The following is a 22,880-nucleotide window of genomic DNA, read 5'->3' as shown; positions in this document are numbered from 1 at the left end:
CAAAGTTTACATGATTATTTCCAAGCCTTTGTATATTTTGGAGCTGTGCAACACCTTCAGTCTTGTATTTATTTATTTATTTTTTGGGGTGGGTTACAACATTGTGAAAATTCCATTATTCTATATCTAATTCATTTTAACAGCTCATCAGGCTGCTGAGTAACTGTGCATAGAAAAAAGCCAATAAATGTGATTGCGTTGAAACGGAAGGCCTTTTGTGTGACACTTCATTTCCTCCCCATCAGAATCAGACCAACGTGTACTGAGAGAATCTCACCACTAGGTGTCACTGTTGTCCTCTTATCTAGTTTAAGTCTCAACTACAGTATTTCTCTTTGAGCTGAAGCGTCTTGACTCTACAAATAAAGGATCCATCATTTAACAAAACTGTGAAAAATGTAACTGCCCTGAGATTTAATTTACTTGAGATTTGACTTAAAAACTTAAAAAACCCTCCCCCAAAATCGGAATTTTTGCAATAAAAAAACATATATTCACAAAGGTGTTGTACTTTCAATAACCACACATCTCGAATATTTAATTACTAGCGCTATGCTTTAGATTTATTTATCAGTCTCAACTGTGCGAAAAACAAAACTTTAGAAATTAAATCGTTCAAACGGCAATTAATTGTCATGGCAATGGGAGAGCATGCGAGTCTTCCGGTTAACTTGCATTGTTCCAAGACTCTGACCTTGCCCTCAAGAACCTGACTCGCCCGGTACTTTGACAAACAAATAAATGTCCATTTACTAGATTTTCCCAGGGCTTTCAACTGCATCCCGCGGTCTTCCTTCGTTCTTTGAAGTTTGAAGTATAGGCCTGTTGGACGTTAACTGAGCTATCACGATTTCCCCAGTTGAAAATGAAGCTACTCAGTGGCCCAAGAAGAAAAAAAATCCTTATTTTTCAAAGAAATAAGTAATTTCAAAACACGGGTTTATTGTGTGTAAGTTAGACTTACTCTGACAGAAGTCTACAACCTGGTGATGAGGACGGACGTCGTTGAAGCCGCCGGTCTCCGGTTGAATACCGGGGACACGCTGAAACGTTGTACGTTAGCTAGCTCAAAAGGTACTACTCCTTAACTCAACTTCCTATTTCCACAATGTGAGCTACTGTCATCAAACTTATAGGATACCGGCATTGGTGCAAAGAAACGGAGTACGTTTACTTACCTAAATACAGGTACTTGTACTTTACTTGAGTAACGATACCTTCATTTTATGCTACTTTATACAACTACTACACCACATTTCAGAATACTATTACTTAAGGGCAAATTATTTGATATTATTTGCAAATTATTTAATAAACTTTAAAACAGCTCTGCTTGTGTACAAATCTCTTCATGGTCTAGCACCAACGTACATGTGTGACATGTTAGAGCCATATGAACCATCTCGGGCTCTGGGAAGCTCAGGGAGTGGTCTCCTGCTGGTCCAGAGTCAGGACTCAACACGGGGAGGCTGCGTTTCACTTTTATGCTAAAATCTGGAACAGTCTTCCAGAATATGTGAGACAGGCCTCAACTCTGACAATGTTTAAATCCAGGCTGAAAACGGTTCTATTTGACAACTGAAAGTATTTTTATCTGCACTCTTCGCTTTTAATATAATTAATTAATGATTATTTTTATGTTTTTATGGAATGATTTTATTTGTCTTTGTAATTGTATGTAGCTGTAAAGCACTTTGAATTGCCTTGTGTACCAATTGTGCTCTATAAATAAACTTGCCTTGCCTTGCCTAATAATAGCCTTCATAATAAGATAATTTACTTTTTTAGTTATATGTTGTATTGTTAATCTGAATCTGGAAAGTTACTAAAGTTACAAACTATTCAGCAGTATAAGAAGTTTGTAAAACTAGCAACACCTTTACCAGCTGCACAAATAATACAGTAATAACCCAATTATTAAATACTTTATGAAGGCTATATTTTTGATGCTTTGTATTTTATTATTAATCAAATTTTGACTGTGTGTCTTGCAGCTGTAACTGAATATTTATATAAAATGGTATAATTTTACTTACTAGAGTACTAGATATCAGCCATAATTATGAGAAAAATCTTTTATTTTTAGAGAATGCTATTTCATTCATGGGCATTTGTTCACTTTTCATGACCATTGAAAAAACCATACATTTACATTCGTCCACTGGCAGCGAGCAGGTTTCCTTAAAGCTACACATACAACTTATTTAACGTTGTTTATTAGATGAATAACTGGAAGCATGTGGTGGGGTAGTGCAGCGCTGAGATTGTAGCCGGCTTCTCACAATCAGATAACAACAAAGATCGGTCCTAAAGAATCTGAGAGATGAGTCATAATTAGCCTGTTTATTCTGAGTGCTGCTGGTGAGCTATTTGAACTGGCTGATCTTTTGAACAATGATTCCTATTGGACTGTCACTTTCCTTAAGTAAGACATCCATGACCCTTTGACCCCCCCACCCCCATACCATCCAGATAGAAACACACACACACACACACACACAGAAACACACACACCAAAACTAAGAGGAAATGGACCTCGGCCAGTGCTCTTGAATATTTCTTTCCTCTTGTATGAACGTATTGATTTCTTTTACTGCTTATATCTCTCCTTGTAATCCCAATAACGTTTTCACTGTGTAAAGTAGAATAATGTTTTTATGCTTCAAGAATTCAGTTATATTTTCTCTTTTTCTTCTCATGACTTACTGGAGGCTTTTAGATATTCAGATAAAACAAGAAATAAAATCCTCTTTGGTTGTTTTGGTCATAACTCATAACCATGTACAACTAATGAGTTACAAGTCGCTAGCACGGTGGCCTTGTGCTTGGGTCTCAATCATTTAGAGGATGTAAACAAATGTTTAATCGTGTGAATGCATATCAAACATATTCAACGACCACTTCTTGTTGAACTTACAGTAAAAAGTCGCATATTTACACATGAAAGGCTGCAGACAGAGCGATTGATGACAAGGCATAGAAAATATACATAGTTGGTTATTGTGCAGTCCCTCTACGTCGTAGCAATGAACACAACTTGCTGGAGATGTAAAACATCTACGAAACAACCCCCACTACAACCTGAGTTTCACATTAAAGCAAGACGGGTTCAAGTATCGACTTGCAACAGTGGGAAATGCAGATACAACAACAAAACAACAATTTGGTTCGAAAAGAGGGCTCTGAAATGTTCAGAAAATTAGTATCGCTGCCATCGAAAAAAACAGATCAATACTTTGAGACTTGTGACTAATTAGTCAGACACAGCATTGTCCTGCATGTAGTTATTTGAGGGGGTATACAAAAAAGGTTTCAGGCAGAAAAAGAAAACTGATGATTACACTTACGCTTGATACAATGTGTTACAGTACAAAATGATATTTAAAAAAACAACCTTTTGGCTTAACTCTAAACAAAACAGTTTACCCATCACGTACTCTCCCTTAGGTCTTATGTGAATGTCAGAACTCACAGTATTCCAGTCAGAGCTCTATCGAGTGTGACGGTCCAGCATTATACAATCATGGAGCCACATCAGGGCTCAAGTTGAAACTGTTCAGCTCGAATGTCTTCAGCACACGAAACAGACTCGAATAAAAAAGAGAAATCACTCTTCAGTAACTGATTTTCAAGGTTCCATCCATCGTTTAAGTGGTGCCCACTCTGCTCAATTATTTTATGATCTTTGTCCAAAAAAGTGTTTGAGGACAGGAATCATTCACCAAGATGATCCGACATCTTGGAAACCCTTCAACGCTTCTCCTTCACATAACTGGGGCACTCCTGTTCTGTAGTACCTGTTAGTAATTATGCTCACAACTTCATACGTCCATTGGCTTGCATTAACTAATTTTGACAGCTCGTAAAAGACGTAGTCATTCAGAAACATAATTGCAAAAAAATAAAAATGATTATACAGCTGATACCTGAAGAGACAAAGCCGCAATACCTACAGCATGTCTGGTAAATTAAAGTTTGATAAATGACGGCATCCAGCTGTTCACAATAAGGCAAAAAGACACGAACATAAACAAATGCTGAGATATCCGATACTAATTACACGTATGCAAGTGATGACATCATGTACTGTGTGTCTTTTAAGGTGAAAGTAAATTTAAAAACAAATGGGTTCAGATCAGGGCCGTAGTCTGGATTTAAGACATGCTGAGGTCATGAGTACCCTGATGCACGCCACACCACCTGCAATCTAAATGAATGCTTTTAACAACATGGGTTTTTCATATTGTATCTATTCAGTTAACTGTTCCATTATACTTTCTCGTCTAAATGTTGTTGATTTATGTATGAGTTAGTCTAAAAAAAGTCCAATTTAAACAGCTTGATTCTAAAAAAATACCATGACCATGTGCACGTCTGTATTTGTAATATCTCTGCAGATTGCTAATCCACAAACACGCAAATAAATAAAGAGCGCTTGACCTCAGTGTCCACAATGGAAGCTACGGCCCTGGTTCAGCTGGAGTTACACTGCAACATCCCTGTAGAGTAAAACGTGTGTGTGTGTGTGTGTGTGTGTGTGTATGTGTGTGTGTGTGTGTGTGTGTGTATGGTTGCCAGTGCCAAAAGAGAGTGCCTTCATCCTCTATTGCTTGGTCTGTTTCAGCCTCTCGATGTGATGACAGAGTTTGAGTGCCGGGCCCAGCTTCAGTCCCATGTACTTCATAATGACGTCACTGCGCAGCAGCATCAGAGCTCTGCCATCGATCTCCTGCAGAGAGAGCAGCACGCCGTCGTTACAAACACTTCCTGTCTGTCAGCTTATCTAGCCGAGTGACTGCACGATACAAAACTGTGAACATGTGGTCTGTTGACCTTTAACCAGGACGAAGAAGACACTTTAAATAAAATACTCACGTGTTTTCTGAACAGTTCGACGTGCGGGCCGAGAGTTTGGGGGTCCGCCTCTTGGACGAATCGCATGACCTCGTCAACTGACCAGGAAGAGGCGTCGTTCCCTGAACCCTCCTTGTCCTGTTTCAGGTGGTCTGAGCCTGTCGTTGAGCTGGCTGCTGTAGAGAGTGTGTACGAGAGAGAGGACAACCAAATCAAACCTTTATCAAATATTATACCTTCTGCTTATGATTTAATAAAACATATCTTTGAGTAAAAAATGTAAATTAAAAATGAATGGGGGGGGGGGGGGAGTTCCATTTTACTTTACTATAAGCTTTTTACAGCTCAGAAATGTACCATTTGGTTAATAAGTCAAAATAATACAATATTAAAATACAAACATAAGGATGTTCGGCAGTGTAAAAGTATTTATTGTTGACATATTTCTGTCAACAATAATAAGATCTGTGTGTGTGTAGTTCAACCTACCCTCCACTCGTCTGGGTGGACACATCTGGCCGAGTTCAGTCGGGTTGGAGCTGACGCGTCGTAGGGGTGGTGGCGTGAGTGTGTGTCCGGGGTAATAAGGCCGCTCCTTCTTTGTTGCTCTGTAGTCCGATGCGGTGTGAGGGGGGCGGGTGTTGGGAGTGGGCTCCTTTGTGGAATCGTCGTTGGACAGGCCGTTCTCAGGGTGGGACAGCGGTTCTGTTTCCAGAGACAAAGTGTGAACACAAACAGAAAAGATGCTACCTTGTACTGGACTGCAGCCGAATAGAGACTGAAGGAAGACTCTGAATATTTTCTCTGAATATTTTCTCCGTATCAATGAGCATGTTTTACTCTTTTATCTGCATTTAATTAAAAATCAGCACAAAATACACCAGAAAGTTCCCATCGGCAATCTTTAAAAAGAAAATCCTGAATCCACAAATCTGGTCTCACCTTCTAACACATTCTGTCTTCGAAATAAAAAAATAAAAATAATAAAAACTCATTTGTTAAATGCTAAAATCATAACAGCACGACACAAACGTACATTATTGAACTGGGCGAGTGGAACAGAGGAAGGACCAACGTTTTGCAATGATAATAATGGTGTCGCAATAGACGTTATTTAATTAGTTTCATGATGTTAGCGAACTCCTCTCCCCTCTTTCTTAATGTGTTTGTGGTTATTCCGCCCACCTGACTTGGTCCTGTTGTAGAAGCGCGTGTTGTTGCTGAAGGGGCTGAATGGCTGCGAGCTGAACAGGCTGTCACTCTCCAGATGTTGGCACATGTTCTCCAGGAACCGCAGCACAGAAGACGTACTGGAGGCGGAGGGAAGCTTCACGTAGCGAATACCGTGCTCTGACCGCACTGGGGGGTACAACACAAACAGCTTTTAGTCTGTGTGTTCCCTTGCACACACACACACACACACACACACACACAGTATGCATTCAAAGCTTAAGAAAAACAGCAGATGGTTTAGGGTTACCACCCGCCCTTTATAAGCACTTTTTTGCCCCATCCCATCCCACACTGCACCACACACAAACACCCCCTCCCCTCCACCCCCACATACCCAAGCCAAGCCTGCACAAATCCACAAATTAAAACCCCCCTCCACACCTAAACTCACCCACAGCCTTCCCAATCCGGCCCCCCAAGGGAGACCCAATCCCAGCATCCCAAACCAGGTTAGACGCACATGTCATTTCTGATTACAGACACAGTGCTCACATCAGCTGCTGCCACAGGCACTGTCTTTTATTCCCCCTCTCTTTCCCCTTTCACACACACAAGCACGCACACACACACACACACATGACTCATGAGTGTGTGCTTAAACCAATTTCACCTGGCTGATTGCCTATCCAGGGTGTATACATTAGAGTTTCTCTGGCACAGGTTTTCAACAAGTGAATTTTAAAGCAATAATTCATTGTTTGCTCCCTTGCTAAGAGTTAGATGAGGAGATTGAGTCTGCTGCCAGCAGCTAGTTAGCTTAGCATTAAGGTTAGCGTTGCTCCATCTAAAGGAAACAAAGGCTGCCTATAAGCACCTCTAAAGCTCTCATATGATTATCTGTATGAAAACATAATTTATGACTTTATGACAAATTATGACTATTTCTTGGCAATCAGCAGACTTTAGGAAGTTACTGCTTATGGCTAAGAAATAGTCCAACACAGCCCACTGTGATATGGCAAATTGCCTTTTCTACACTTTGGATTTTTGCAAAGATTATAGACACAAGATATAGTTGGCAACCTGATAACTTAGTGGTTTGGGCTAGGGAATAACAGGAAAGCTCCTCTTTCACATCCTCTTGTGTTTTCTCCTTCAATGTGAACTAAAGGTTATTGGTTAATAGGTGTCGGGCAATCAAAAGCAAAATTAACCAAAACTGATCCCTGGTTAGATTCTCGGCTGGCTGCATTTATTGGTTGTCAAATGTTAAGCTACAGTACGACTCTTGACAAGCAAGCCAATAAGTACTTTTCCCCAAAATGCTGCTTTATTCCTCCTCTAACAGTATTCCTCCTCTAACAGTATTCCTCCTCTAACAGTATGTGTGTATTGTGGTCTAACTTCCACTGTCATAGTTTTGAAACAATATGTTGATTCACAAACTTGTGAACAGTTTAATTTCTTAAGCGAAATGCCCAACATTTTCTGAATTGCTTCTCAAACATGAGGATTTGCTACTTTTATGTGTTTTATATCATTTCATATCAACTACAAATGAGTTTTCAGTCGGACAAAACGAGCAAATTGAAGCCGTCACCTTGTTTGCTGTCAGTGTCTTTCGGAAGGAATATCCCGTGGTGTTCACTGTATTTACCTCTGATGACCTCTCCTCCTGTGTGGGACTGGCTCTGAAGGAACGACAGCATCACGGAGGGCTGGTACGTACAGTCCACGCAGGCCTGGACCGCCTGCTGGAGCACGGCGTTGACTGGAGCGGGACCGAAGTGGTCCGGGAGCTGCTGCACGAGCTTCCTGTCGAGGTGCGGGCCATAGTTGCCGTGCTTGTTTACATAGACGCACACTGGAATGACACAAAGAGACGGAACGCATGAACCAACCTAAACATTGCTGGATTGTGTCGGTTGACTGTAGAAATCCAGCTAGAATTGACCCACACAGAGTCGGTTGTATCTATTATCCTGTTTACCTGTGCAGACGACGTTTGAACCGTTGCTATGGTTGTTGTCTGCCGCGACGGGTCCGGAGCTCAGTCTGGTCTCTGGAGGTGGAAGTGTAACTGCTGGGGCCCCCAGCAGAGATTGCACCACCTGAGGCTGCTTCTGGAGCAAAAAACAAACAAACCCTCTCTCATTAACTGTCTGTAACCTGCAACGGTTGTTAGTTCATGATTTGTTAACGGCGTATTGTCACTCTCTCGCTGCTCCATGTGAACTGCACTGCAGCTACCAGAGCAAAGCGGCGCTCCTCATTTCAAACCTCTGACCTTGTCTCCTCTTTATCAAAATCATTCCTGCCATAATACTTATAAACACAAAATGACAGGGTCGCTGGGCCGCAGCATAACAGATTACAGCTCTTGTGACACCTCACCTTGATCTTAGGCTTGGGCCCTCTCTTCTTGTGTGGTCTGGGGGCCAGTTGAGCCTCAGCGCTCGTTCTGGCAGGGCTCTGTGAAGCTCCATTTACAGCCGCCGCCGCCGCCGCCTCAGCCGCTGCCTTCAACAAAGCGATAGTCTGGGATTTGGGGCGACGACCTCGGACACCCTTGCGCACAGGCAGGGGTGGCAAGGGGTTGGGCAGTCGGTATGAGGTCTGCATGGAGGACGAGGAGCAGTTGGACGAGGAGCGACGTGCAGCGAGGGAGGCTGAGGTGGAAGACACGGGAGCGAGGAGCGCACTAGGGAGGGTAACTGGAAGAGACAGACAAGAAAAAGGCGAGATAAAAATATATATTGTTATTCCTTTTGTGGTGCACATGGTAGATTGCATTGCACTAAAATGACCTGCAGAGGAGATTTGTTTTGAATTGTCAGAGTCCTCTGAGATTGGCAGGTCCTTTGTATTCAGCCCCTCCTTAGGATGAAATCAGAGTCAAAAGTCACAAACCCCCAGAGACCCGCCTGCTAGACGATTCCTCCAGCCTTAATGCTTCCAGCAACACAACAACATAGTGATGATGACGTTAAGAGTTTGAATATTTTCAATATAACGCACTAGATGTAAGAGGCCAGAAAAGCCGCTGGAAAGCTTTGTCCACCTCACGTCAACAGAAAAGACTTCCTCAAAGCGTTACTTTGGCACTGTACCGCAATTTGTTTTTGCTCATCAGATGATCTACACAGACACTGATAGTGAAGTGCATATCATCAGATTTAGAGCAAATAACATTAGAAATGGATTATTAGAAATACCATACTGACCTGTTCATAAACTCCCATATGTACGTGTTTTTAAATGGGTGCTTTGGTTGAACCAAACAAGGGTTAATATATGTGTGTTTTAAGGTCCCTAGAAGGTCTTTCTTCTGACTGTGGCATGGAACTTCCAATGGTGGGTAATGACATTTCTCAGTACTCTATCAGCAGTAACCTTCGATTGACCGATAATATTAAGCCTGGCTGGTGTATCAATCAGACTCTACAGTACACTGCTGGGCAATCCAGCATCCTGGTGGCCTTATGGGGTTTTGGTGCACCGATCATGTTCTCATGTCACAGGTTCAAGTCCAGTACGCTGCGTGCAATCCCTCAACCTCCTGTTCACTATCCGGATAAAAGAAAAAACAAATGTACCCGCAACCTGCTCGAAGGCGCTCCATGGATCCCAGACACCATCCAACTTCTTTCCTCAAGAAATAAATATTCCCACAAAATGACAATCAGCTCAGGTGTTGAAAAAGAAGGGAAGTGGCAATAAAGTGAGAAAAGGGGGAAATATAGTTAGAAAGAAAAAAAAGCAGTGGCGCCCTTCTGTCTTCATTAGCTTCATTAGAGTGGCTCTATGATATGATCACATGATCATCATAGGAGATGCACAAATGAGAGAGAGAGAAATAAAGAGAGATAAACATCTCCTATTTCAATGCGAACGTATTGCTTGGTTAAAGCAGGGGCCTGAGAGTGCATGCGAGGCTCTCGTGGGGCCGAGGCTTTCATTAGAGCCTCCTTGACTGACGCGATATGCAGAGACTATGGAAGGTTTACAGTATTCTCAGGGGCCGGCCGGGGGCACCCTGAAAGCGGCTTAATTGGGAAATGAGTGAACGTGGGCGTAGAATAGAGCAGTGTTTTGTTTCAGGGGGGTGAGGTCTCACTCGCTCACCAGGAGTGGTCACACAAAGCGTGCCCACAGAGGAGCAGAAACACTAACCTGCAGCGCACGCAGCGGCACGCTCATTCACACCGAGCTCGAAGCCGTAAACCCTCAGAGATCCAAATGTGTTTGCAGGTTACCAATCAGCATCAGCCGGTTTTAATTCACCACGGGGGGGGGGGGGGGGGGGGGATCTAATCCATTCACATTATGTGACAGACACCAAAGCAACATGTGCCGTTTCCACACTGGCGACAAGTCTAATCACCTCTGCATATTTTATTTCAACTTTCAAAGAAAATCAGCTTATAAATGCTTTTCATTTCACACCAGCTGACAGCATCCTATATATTCTGTATCCGCTTCTTCAAGCGCTTCAGGAGGGGAAGTGATATTTACACTGAGAGAAAAACTCATAGCTAAACCTCTGTGTTCCTTGTGGTTGCTTTAAAATGGATATATTCTAAATGTCTTGCATTCTTTTTTACACTATTTTCCCAAAACACAGCGTAACATATCTGCTTATCTGTGGGTACTTGTTTGGCTGCACAGACTAAAAAGCTGAGCCCAAACTGGAAGGCTGCTTGTATGAAAGGGTTAAAAGAGCTGCAATGTCAAAAAACTGAATCATTAAAAATGATATAAAACGGAGAGCAAATCTTCACATTCAAGAAGCTGGCACCAGCAAATGTATGTTTTTATAGAATTAGCCAACTTTGCCAAAACATTTCCAATTGACCAATTAATGAAATAATCAACAGCTCAGCTCTGCTATATAGTTTTAGATTTGTGTATACATTTTCTAATCCAGGCAACCATTATTTTCTAACTAATTATGTTGTACAAATCTAAATCTGCAACCTTCAGATACGCTTAAAAAAGAAGAAAAAAAAAACAGAAAACAATTATTAGTCCGAACAAAAAGTAAAAATGTTCATCCCGAGCATGGAAACAGACATATGGTACAGATCATGACTATATAATTCCAACTCGACCCGTTGACCCGTGTAAGCCACAGCTCGAGGAAACGTGCGAGAGTGTGTGAGCGTACGTGCACGCATGAAAACGGGGTCGCTGAGAAGTGTGTCTGCTGTCTGGGGGGGTGGGTGGGGGGAGGGGCTCCATAGAGTTGCCTCTCATCTAATTACAACCACTCCCTGCAACCCCCCCCCCCACCCCCCCCCCCACAGCAAACAGTCCAGTCAGCCACATGCACGCACACATGGGTTGTTCCTTCAAGTGAATCTGAAAGAAACTTGTGAAGTGCAGATTCGTGTGTGTGTGTGTGTGTGTGTGTGTGTGTGTGTGTGTGTGTGTAGACAGCAGAGAGGGGAGAGTAACTTTAAATAGCTTCAGGGCACAAAGTATAAACACAACAAAGTGTTCCTGCACAAACTCTTCGGCATGGCGCACGAGCAACAGAAACATCCCTCATGTTGGAACCGAGACTTCTGAACTGATCATTTAAGTTCACTTAATAAAAGAAGAGTGCATGAAATGAGTGCACTGAAAAGTGTTGATATCCACTAATCTTTGCATCAGCCTTTTGCTAACTAATCCCTGATGCTTTACACACACACACACACACACACACACACACACACATGATCAAAAACACATGGAGCTCCAAATGTAATTAGAGCCAGAAATACGGTTCCATCTGCAGACTTTGAATCTTTCCGAATAGAAAAAGCCACGAGCCTAATAACAATGAATCTGACCGAATGCAAGTCATTCAGAAAGTCTCCGTGCTAAACAAAGAAAACACTGTCAAACTGCAGCTTTAATCATTAACACCGGGGTAGGAAACTGCTACACATGTGAGAAGACATGCAACTTTCAGCTGAACAGCAGATTCAAGCTTTCACTTCCCTTTTTTGTGTTTTACCGAGACAATAGCACTGAGGCAAGTACGAGTTGATTTAATAAATAATCTTTTGTATTGGCTATCCGAGGACAGAATTATCAAATATTCACAAGCAATCATTTCCAAGACACTACAACTGCAACTTCCTGATTTGACTGAATGACTTTCAATGTGTGCAGTAACCATTCAAATTGACTTGTTACATTCGAGAGAATTGTAAGTGGAAATAAAATCAGATTATAAAGAAAAAGGAACAAAAATGCTGTTTAAAACATACAAACATGTGCCTGCACTTCACTTCAATATACTGCAACTGGTAGATTGAATCTTAACACATCCTTTAAAACACAATCCGGGGTGTAATAAATAACGGTAATGTCAACTAAGAGCCTTATGAGACGTTTTGTTTTTTCATTTATGAAAAAGAGCAAACAGAAAGTACTTGGTAAACATATCAAACTCACCAGGAAACCCCCTCCAATAATGCAGAACTTCAATGCTCCAGTTGTGGCTTTTGTAGCAGTAGTAGTAGTAGTAGTAGTAGCAGTAGTAGTAGTACTAGTACTAGTAGTATAGTAGTAGTAGTAGTAGTAGTAGTAGTAGTAGTAGTCGTAGTAGAGGCGGTGATAGTAGTAGTAATTTCCGGAACAATACTAGTCCCTCAGTACAGTTGCTTCCTCGTTCACTCTTGGAAGAAACTCTCTCTTTTAGCTGGTGTTGGCGTTTCCACACTCTGACTAATTCTTTCCTCTTCCTAACTTCCTCTAAAATACTCTCCTCATCTGCACTTCATTGCCTATTTTCTGTCTCTCTTTCTCTTTCTCAGGTCTCAGTGAGTCTCTCCCCTCTCTTTTCTTCCGGCAGTAGTCCACAACAAAGCCCACGCCGCCGCCGCCGCCGCTGCTGCTGCTGCTGCTGCTGCTGGTCCAAGCCGCTGCAAAGCTTCCCTCCCAATGAATGAGCAGGAGGAGGGGAGGGGAAGGGAGGGCATATATTTGCATAGGGGCTAGGGAGGGGTAGTGTGAGGGAAGGAAGAGTGGGTGGGTGTGGTGTGTAGCGTGGAAAGGGGGTGGTTAGGGGGGGGGAGTTTTGAGCCCTTTATTCATGTTATCTGTAGGCCATATCGACAGTCTACATCAGTCACCTGCTTCTCAGCAAGCCCCTGGGGGAGGGGGAGATGACGGGGCAGAGGGGTTCACGGTGGGGCTCCAACAGTGGATGGGGGATGGGGGGAGGCAAAAGGTTAGACTGGATCAGAAGAGTCCTGATTGAAACGGGTGAAATAGGGCAAACTCTTGGAGTTGGTGCACACATATGCAAGCGTTCCCTCAACACGCGCACAGACACAACACACACACACACACACGCGCGTGCACACACACGCACACACCCACACACACACATGCACACAGAAGGAGTGTGACCCTAGACTATTCAGACATTCCCTGATGAAAGATGGCCAGGTCCAGTTCCAGGAAACAATGTGGAGCAGAGCAGTCAGAGGAAGCCTGCATGGGAAAAGTCCCTTCAGTCAGAAAAATCTGCTTCAAAACGGAGAAACAGCTGCGCGAATGTTTTTAAGAATAAACCTATTCTGCTATTTGTGTGTACAGCATGATGCTTCTTGATTAGATGTGACTTACATATATATAATTATTTGACACCAATCAAAGTGTATCTTCAAATCTGCGCTTGTCAGGAAACCCACAGAGAATTGTATTTGTTAAGTCTTTGAAGGCCAAATCACACTGATGGTTGATTTCAAAATAAAGGAAGAGGTTGAAAGTTAGACTAAAAAGGCAGCAATAAATCTAAAACACATTTTTTCAAAAGAATGCACTGATTTCGAGTCCTATTCCCGGAGTAAATTGTGTAAAAATTCCTCACATATCACTTTGTTTTTGTCATCATGAATCAAGTAGTTAGTCAATTAAATTGTATGTCAACAAGGTGAGTATTGCTCAAATATAGAATATAAAAAGGTAACAAAATCTGATATATGATTTTACTATCATGCGTCTCTGCTGAAATACAGACATGCTCTATTATTCTATGCATTATTCAGAAAGCCCTATTCGGCATTCTGACCCAGTTTAATATCAACAAGCAAAAGCAAATCACACAAAATGTAGAAAAGAAAGAAAAGGAAAACATATTTTTGCGTGATTATTTCATGTACAGAAAAGGGAAAATAATTACTTGGCATCCTTTGTTACTTCTTAGAAAAACGTGTCGCAGGGTCACAGCAGGACAATGTTGATGAAAGCTAATTAGAAATTCTAAAATGTAAGAGTAATTACAGAGTCTCTCACTCCTTCTCTCACATGTACGGCTAATTATCAGCTCATTAACACCTCAACCAAGCCCTACTTATTCACTTACTCCCATACAAACATAGCTGTCTGGTGATTAACATTATCCTGTTGTTTTTTGTTTTTTAAACTCAGTGAGTTAGTTTCTAAAAACAGGCAACTAAGCTCTTTAAATACTCTCTTATGTAGGTAGCTCCCTAGGTTTAGGTAGATTAGTTAGATACCTAGATTTAGGTAGCCAAGATAAGCTTAGGTTTAAAATAAATGAGACTTTATTCTCATGAAACCGACTAATCTGAGAGTAGAATTGAGACTTGCCTAACACAACACACTAATCTACAATGTCTTTGTGAAACTGGCCCCTGGTGAGCCATAGAGGCGGATATAGTGATGTCACATCATGACAGCTCCCATTACACACATGGATTAGTAGTGTGTCGCCAGGCAGTCTTGTATGGACCCACATCGGAAGCAGACATCAACGTCTCTCTGGTGTATCGATACATAAACCTGACTAAAGCCTCACTGAGAACATGTAACTGCCGCCATCCATCGACAAAGTGGAGGGAAACACTAACAAGCACGCACACACACACACACACACACACACACACACACACACACACACACACCAACTCACACTTCCCATTAATCAGGAAGTCTGTTGGTGCGGGGTTACTCAAAGCCCAGAGTTTCCTGACTAGAGGACACCAACAACAGGGCCATGGGGGGAGGTTGCTGGATGGGAGCTGACGTGACAACAAACATGAGGATGGTTGATATTCACGGAGGCATTTCTCAAAGGGGATTTTGATGGATGTCAAATGTTCAAGCATCAGCCAAAGAAAATAAAGAGCCCAACATTAGGCTTTAGCATTAGTGAAAATCACACCTTGATATACTCCTGTAACCGCTGAGCATAATTACCATGTAATTACACCCTGATTGATAATGAATAGTTCAGTACTGCCTTCACACTTTAATAATATCAGCCAAAGCTCTAATTTGCCCGACACAGAGGGGGAATGTTTTGTCTAAGTGAGGTTAAGGCATTCTGCCTGGTGTCTATGGAAAAATTAGGAGCATAAGACAATATAAATGATCTTAAGGGGCCTTAGACGAATGTGCACATTTGATCAATCTTGAAATGGTGAAAGTAGCACCAGATATTTTATAAGCATTTAAAAAGCTGACAGCATATATTTGTCACAGTGAACTGAAATGACGATAGCAAACAAAACAACTGCAAATGAGATATAATAGTTACATTTATCATAAACAAATATGAATCAACAAAGTACACGGGAATAAATAAACTGAGAAGTTACAGCCTCACTACGTCATTTATGATGACGGCAGCTGTTTTTATCCCCTCTAATTTTACTCCCAACGTCTATTTTATGTATTTTATGTATTATTATCTGTTTTTAGTATTGTTTTTAATGTTTTTTCTGCAAATGAGGTTTCCAACCAAAGTGGTGTTCACCTGGTTTAAGTAAAGATTTTCCACAAAAACCACAGTAAATACAATATTTCTGTTTTGTGTTTTTGTAATATAATCGTAATTATAGGCTCCTCTTTAGGACAATTACGAGAAGTCTATGATTAACAATCTTAAAATAGACATTAATCCTAGAAGCCTTTAAGATATATGAAAAATATAGATTTTAGTATTGTAAAATTATAATTTAAATGAAAATAAATATATTTTCACAACAGGTCATTTATTTGAATGACCTCAATATGCATGTAAGTTTGTAGATAACTGATAACGTTATAAATAAATCTATAATTAGATAATTTGTTGATACTTGTTCCCTATGCCTTAACTAGACGGACTGTGTAGTTCTACAGTAGGTCACATCTTACATTATTTTGTTTACAACCCCCAAAAAAAGAAAAACAGGACAAATAAGACCAATTATGTTATTTCTGGACACACGTGCCTAAATCTGTATCTCTGTGGACAAATCTGGGATTGCCGTTTTGCTCCAACGGCCAAGTAAAAACAGCCCAAACAATCCCACGTTTGAAAACGCCCGTGGTTTTGTAAAGCGGTGGATTAATATACGAGAGACAGACCAGGACGTGGAATCCATTCAAGCACACTTGCTGAAACTTCAGAGAACTCTGCAGCCTCAATGTGGAGGTCAGAGCGGCGGGTCACAACCTCACCAACAAAGACCAAAACATACGGAGGAGATTCACACATGGACGTCAGACCTCGACATTCCACAAGTGACTCGGTTATTCCTTAAAAACGTGTTTCAGTGGAAACCAGTGCCTTCCTGGACTATCGGACAGACACATTCAAATGTCTAAAAAGCTTAAAGACTTCAGTCACTTGTGTAACTTCTGCTGTGTTACTGCTCATATCTCTGACATCATTACTGCATAATTACCTACACAATGGAACCATCTTCAAGTATTTATTATCACACCGCCCGTTATGCCAATATTTCATGATACTACATCATTACTAATAATAATTACTATCAATTAATGCCCCTCAAAATACATCCATGAAATTAACCAAAACATGTTCCTACTTTGTAAGACTTCAAAAACATGTAATATTATTGATTACAATTATCAATCCCTTAAATATTTTTCTTGGTTTCACTGCTATTTTTAATTTATGTCTGACTAATAAAACTTAAGACACATAAACTGCATCAATAATTATAATCCAACAATGTATTTTACACTGAAAAAGGTCATTCTTACTTATTTACTTGCATTGAGTACTTCTACACCTTGGTATTGCTACTTTTACTTCTTTAAAAGATCTAAGTACTTCCTTCACCATTGGTCACAATTTGCCACATATCTGGTAAAATGCGACAGTTTGAGACACATTGTGATGTAAAGTATTGAACTCAACCCGTTTTAGGGACAAAGACCGACTCAAGAAGCTCTGAACAAGGCCTCTCTGTCTCGATGATGGCCGAGAAATATGACACCCAGTATCAGGGATGATTAAATGAGAGCCGGACAACCCACATGTGAAGTCAACTCTGCAGGTTTGCTGAGCTGACCGGTACAGCAGGGGTTCTCAAATGGGGTTACATTAGCACCTGGGGGTACGTTGCAGTGCTTCAGGTAGAGTAGGTAGGTACTGTACCAAGTATGGTAAATAAAAAATGTATTAAAAAAGTGTTTTTGTCATGCATAATTCCTGAAATTATACTAGTGATACTATAATTAGTACAATACAAATGTAAATGTAGGTGCGATAAACAACATTTTATACTCAGCTTTCAATGCAATCGTTAACTGAAGTAAATGGACAACTGCCGCAACAAACACATTTTGTTTTCTCACAAAAATGTTTTGTCAAGGCTGATACATTACTGAAAACCACTGGATTAAAGAGTTGGCACCACTATGTTCTCAGCATGTAATGGGGAAGCAGACGCCTCTGAATCTATGCTCTGCTGCCCTCTAGTGGTGAGAATTACATCATGTAATTTAACGATCTGCAATAAAACACCTGTCCACCATTAAAACAAGAACGAGCACAAGTCAGCGGGATGAATTAGTTTACGATTGGCCTGAATGTACCACGTGAGCATCCTCTGACTGTCAGAATGATCACCTTAAAGCCATATGTGGGATTAAACGAGCATATTCTCAATGAGCACTTAATGTTCTTTTCTAATACTCATGGCATATTAAACATATATTATTAGCTAATTTAACAACGTTAAACCCAATTAAAACTAATATGGTTTTAACAATTAAATATGAAGTGTTGCTTGAAGAATCTTTTTTGAATCTTTCTTTATTTGAAAGCAAATAAATGCATCGTGTTGATCCAAAATATAATCATGTAATCTACTTTATAATGAAAATCTGTGATATCGGTGGAAATGCATTCATCTATTGTTATTAAGGCACAAAGTTGCACAAAAGATATGAAATTCACAATTTGCAAGATGACACATTCTACACACGACAATAAAACAGAACAATCAAAGCAGCACTTACAGAAATGTCCAGGCGGCTGGACGCTGTGTTTTGTCAGCGCACACCAGCCGACGGGGAAGATGTCTCTGGAGTCGAAGGGGCACCAATAGTCAAAGGCGCCTCGCCAGCCATCAAACATGACAAAGACCTCCTGACCTCTGACCTCTCCAACTGTGGCGGGACAAATCAGGTAAGGGTTTTTTCTGTCCACCGCTTCCAGCTTCATACCAGACTGGAAGTAGTTTTTCACTGGGCAGGGTGGTTCCTGAACACACACACACACACGCAAATAAGTACACAAATGAATACTGTACAGTCACAGAATCGCTGCTTGTGTCTTGCAAGTCTTTGAAGATGCTTACTAATGAATATAGACAACTCTAATCATATTTTATTGAAACAAAACACTGCTTTCTCTACATTGTGCAGTAATAAAAACGATATGCTGCTGCGTCTGATCCAGTGTAAATGACATATTAGTGGCTCAAAGTATTGTAATATTGCTATTTCTTCCAGTCGTCATTACCTTTTTAAAAGCAGAGGCCGGAGCCATCTCTGCGCCACTCAGCGTCTTTAGGAGGAACATGGGCCACGACGAAGCATTCATCCTGAAACCTAAACAGATTGATTCAGTTGCAGACGGAGGTCGGTGTTGTCAATGAGCAGGACTTCCTTAAGTCAATACTGCATTTACATATGAGTTTTGCATGTGGGACTCGATTTGTTTGGTGTTTGCTGAGCATTTTTTCTTACAATGCTAAAGAGTCCGCTGTCTCACCAAACAGGGAGAACAGCCGTCAATTAGCATTATTTGAAATGCTGACCAAATCAGACAATTAAAGATCTGGACCCAGACCAGCTCCTCTCATAAATTAGCCCTCACCATCCCAAAAATGACACGATGCCCGATAACTAATTCAAACGATATAGGGTTTATGTTGTCTCACCTGAACAGGTGCAACAAAACAACTCCTGCCTCATCTTAGAAGGAAAGTCATAGACAACATTAACAACATTGCTATGGCTCTGTGCTATTCAAGTGTCTGAACAAGCCACGGCAGTGTGACAGCATGCCAACAATACCAGGATGCTGAAATTGAAGCAGCTAAATGGAATTCAGCCATCATTCATGTCAGAAAGGTCCGTCCCTACATGCCCACACAGTCCTGAAAAGAGATCTTATCAGTGAAAACTACAGTGGGTGAGTGTGTAGGGCCTTTACGGCTCAAATGATGCCATCACAATGTTATATCTATTAGTTGAAGGCTTCCTAAAGTGTTTTAATGTAGAATGTGTGCACTTAACTACAAGAGAGGAATGTTCTGTGTCTCAACAGGAAGTGCTATCACACTTCAGTGAGTTTTACGTTCTCTTCTCAAAGAAAGCTTTCATACAAGAGGGACCTTGTGACTTCTTTGTCCTTCTACAGTTGCAGGGGAGTTTGGGTATTACCATGTCTGATGTCTTGCAATAAAACACTTAAATACAGTCCCAGAAAGTGTGGTCCTTGTTCACTATACAGCCCTATACTACATAGCTATCACATTATGAGGAACAATTTCAACTCTCAAACCAGCTTAAGTGACATAAAAAGAGACAAATATCTGTCCACTCACCCAGCGGTGGCTGCAGCATGTCTCCGTTCCTCTCGCAGGATCCTATTGGTTGGATGTCTAATGAGTCAACCAGTCTCCAGAAGTCGTTGGTGTTGTCACTTCCGTCCAGGCGCAAGCGAAGGCGAGTACCCATCATGCCCATCACCGTTGCAATGCACACAGAGTTTGAGTTGCGAGGGTCCCGCGCCTCAAGTTTCATACCTACTTTGAAGTCATTGGAGGGGGTGACTCTGGACTGCAGAGGGACACAGAGGGCCCTTCAGTCACTGGCATGCATTGTGTGGACACGTAAGAAGACCCATACAAATGTAAATAGAGCATCTCAATCTCTCTTTAAAGATGGGTTGCAAATATAAACTTTCATAAAACACATTTTTTAAACGACCAAATCTTTTTCTACTAAAGCGTGGCGCTGACAGGAGTAAATGTATTTTCAACCATGGCTTCACAGCACCAGCTTATTTGACTACATTTAAAAATAAACTGCCATGGCCATGTTCATCATGATGAAACCTGACACTCACAACAATGGTGTAGCTCATTGATGTGTTGTTAGTTGTTGAACAACGATGTATGGCACAGAGGAATGAAATCCTGTATGTCAGGCTTTATCTCCTCAGACATTAGTTGGATGTATGTATTGTTGATTTTGGTCTTTGTTGATAATAAGAAAAACAATTGAATATCACCAGACTTATCCTTAGAGGGACACCTTTGATTCATTAAACATCCCCTATTTATGAAACAGTAGACATGCTTGTTGTCCGTCTTGCTCGTGGCAGACTGTATCTAACATTAACAATATAACACAAATAAAAACATTTGAAGAAAACTATTTACAGGGAATGATTGCCATGGGGCCCTAAGAAGCACCGTAATAAGCATTACCTGTTTGAAGGAAGTGGGCGACGCGGCAGTGGAGGACGTTTCCCTCAGATAGTCTTCCCACCTGAACGGTGCTAACAACAAAAACAACTGATTAATGACGTCATTTAAAAACATATAACCCATTTGACCACTTGAGGGCAGCAGAAAACAAACTGTGAAGACAACACCGAAGCGACATGAAGCTGACGTCAGCTCTGAAGCCGACATGGCGAACTTGCGAGCTAATAGTTCCAGGAGCTAAGCTAGCTAAGCAGCTAAGCTAACTTACTGACGTTATTGACGTTATTTACGCAGCAGCATTCACTGGACTCACGTGTTGTCCCTCGACGAACGTCACGTTGAGTTTTATAAACTTTAAACTCTGGTTGTCTCTACTGAGCTCCACTGAATATGTGGCCACAGATGATGACGTTAGCTTGTCTTCACGACCCGCAATACTTACTGATTTAGTTCTACATTCAACATGTTACAAAAGTCCAAATGTACTTAAAGTATCAACAAAAAAAAGACTTGTGATGGCTCCTTTCAAAGTATTATATTATAGAATATTGTATTATTGTATTGTATTATTGTATGGAAGAGCGTGTTGGTGTTGAGATGTGTCAATGAGAAGCACATTTTTAGATACTTTGTATATTACTAGATAATTACTAGTGGATAATACTGTACTGTAAAATAAGCATAACGTGTGTTTTTTATAGTAGAGAATAACTAGATGAGTCAAATGAATTTAGTGGAGTAAAAAGTACATGTCAACATGGTACAGTACTTTAATATATGTACTGAGATACATTCAAGCACTGCTTGACACATATTGCATATTGAATTTTTCAATAGTTTCAATGCTACACTGGACACGTACGACATGGAAGCTACTGAAAAATGGTTTAATTAATCGATAAGACATCTTGCTTTTATTTGTTAAAGAACACTTAAATGTATAGGCCTTGGGCAGTAACTAAACTATTACAATACTATAGGCCTACTACTGCCACTACTACTACTACTACTAAACATAGCAAATCTAATTGTTTGGATGTTCAATGGATTGCAGACCGAGAGAAAAATTCCCATGTTATGCTAATTTATACCACAGCTGCTAAATCTGCACAGTTCAGGAAGTTGAGAAGAAATATGCAATTAAATGATGATGAGGTGAAGGTAATTTTGGTAAAAACTGGCGTAACTGCTCAACAAGAACTTGTTAAAAATCCGTCTGAAAACACAGCTTAATATGTAACGTATGAGTGCTTTTGCACCCCAGAAATGACAGAATAAAAAGACAGAATAGATTGCTGATCACTGTTAATGCAAGTACTGACACAAAATGGCTCGATTAAAAAAAGAAATTTTTTGAAAAGCTATTAACTTAAAAGGTTTTTAGACAATGGAAGGATTAATAATCAAGAAAAAAAAAACAGAGATGCCAACCATTGGATTTGTCGAGGGGAGATCCTGCTGGGATGCTGCTTTGTCTCTCTTTCTCCTCTTTTTCATCTGAAATCAAAAGATGATTGAACTCAGAGGAATGTGGGAGCTACTGAAATACAGACTGCAATTAATGTGAGAGTGAAGGCATAAAAAATAACTCAGAGTACAAACACAAACACCAAAAATTAAAATGATGTCAGTGAGCCTTTGATCCTTCTGTGTTTGTTTCATGATCAAACTGGCGTTGAGGCTATTAATACATATGAGAAGCAGCCTAAGCACGACAGTGACAGTATGTGGAGGCCTTACCTCGGTGTGGCGTTCGGCCCATGGTGGCCAAAGTGAAACGCGCGGCCGCAGAGGAGCTGGAGTCAGACAGACCGCTACCTACAGACACTGGACGGGAGAAACAGTCCCAAGACGTCAACATACCAGAAGGCACAAGACCCACTGATGTCTGCTGTGGGATGGGGATCCCTTCATGATACGAGCAAGGTATTACAGGGCGGTTTCATGTGATATTTAACAGCATCGCAAGTCAAATGAAGGACAGGAGTTTTAGGTTCAGAACATCACATAAATCACTGGATGATTTAGGGCTAAAATAAATGTACGATCTGCTGCTCCATTGTGAATCATCCAGACTTCTCAGGT

At 41.0% G+C, this 22,880-nt stretch overlaps 1 protein-coding gene across 1 annotated transcript; it reads right to left on the bottom strand.

The window, feature by feature from the left end:
* Positions 1-2,839: 2,839 nt before the first annotated feature.
* On the bottom strand, positions 2,840-22,557 carry scml2 (Scm polycomb group protein like 2). The gene is made up of 13 exons (XM_034529238.1): positions 22,536-22,557; positions 22,227-22,292; positions 20,796-20,866; positions 19,908-20,142; positions 18,818-18,906; positions 18,313-18,556; positions 8,422-8,741; positions 8,018-8,150; positions 7,685-7,891; positions 6,040-6,213; positions 5,344-5,559; positions 4,876-5,030; positions 2,840-4,729 (listed from the first exon to the last, which is right to left on the bottom strand). The coding sequence occupies exons 1-13, from the start codon at positions 22,555-22,557 to the stop codon at positions 4,604-4,606; spliced, it is 2,058 nt and encodes a 685-aa protein (XP_034385129.1). The 3' UTR covers positions 2,840-4,603.
* Between the last annotated feature and the right edge of the window lie 323 nt (positions 22,558-22,880).

This window comes from Cyclopterus lumpus, chromosome 3 (assembly GCF_009769545.1).
Source record: "Cyclopterus lumpus isolate fCycLum1 chromosome 3, fCycLum1.pri, whole genome shotgun sequence".
Classification (NCBI taxonomy): Eukaryota; Metazoa; Chordata; class Actinopteri; order Perciformes; family Cyclopteridae; genus Cyclopterus; species Cyclopterus lumpus.
The sequence above is the reverse complement of the archived record's forward strand: the minus strand, read 5'-3'. Positions and strand labels throughout refer to the sequence as shown.